Source organism: Eimeria mitis, genomic scaffold (assembly GCF_000499745.2).
Source record: "Eimeria mitis Houghton genomic scaffold, Emh_scaff114, whole genome shotgun sequence".
Taxonomy (NCBI): Eukaryota; Apicomplexa; class Conoidasida; order Eucoccidiorida; family Eimeriidae; genus Eimeria; species Eimeria mitis.
This window is the reverse complement of record NW_013567815.1, coordinates 20,604-20,895: the sequence shown is the minus strand read 5'-3', so window position 1 is coordinate 20,895 and position 292 is coordinate 20,604. Positions and strand designations below refer to the sequence as shown.

The 292-nt window shown below is 56.2% G+C and overlaps 1 protein-coding gene across 1 annotated transcript in view; it reads right to left on the bottom strand.

Annotated features, from left to right (window-relative positions):
• The window catches only part of EMH_0084460 (uncharacterized protein), a gene marked incomplete at both ends in the record, with an annotated part of 1,266 nt that overhangs the window by 262 nt on the left and 712 nt on the right, over positions 1-292 (bottom strand). Inside the window, one exon of the mRNA XM_013494409.1 lies at positions 3-178. Within this exon, the coding sequence (XP_013349863.1) occupies positions 3-178 (176 nt within the window). The remainder of the gene's footprint in view (positions 1-2; positions 179-292) is intronic.

The window sequence follows — 292 nt, the reverse complement described above, 5'->3', positions numbered from 1 at the left end:
TGTTGCTGTCTCTTCTTCTGTCTCTCGCTGTGTGTAAATTGCTGCTGTCGCTGCTGCTGCTGCTGCTGTCGCTGCTGCTGCTGCTGCTGCTGCTGCTGCTGCTGCTGTCGCTGCTGCTGCTGCTGCTGCTGCTGCTGCTGCTGCTGCTGCTGCTGCTGCTGCAGTGTCTTTGTCTTTTCTAAACCCTAAACCCTAAACCCTAAACCCTCGACCACAATCAAAAAGCGTCACCTGTCTCCTGCATGTTCTGCTGTTACTCTCTCTCCCACTCCCGCTCCTGCTGCTGCTGCTG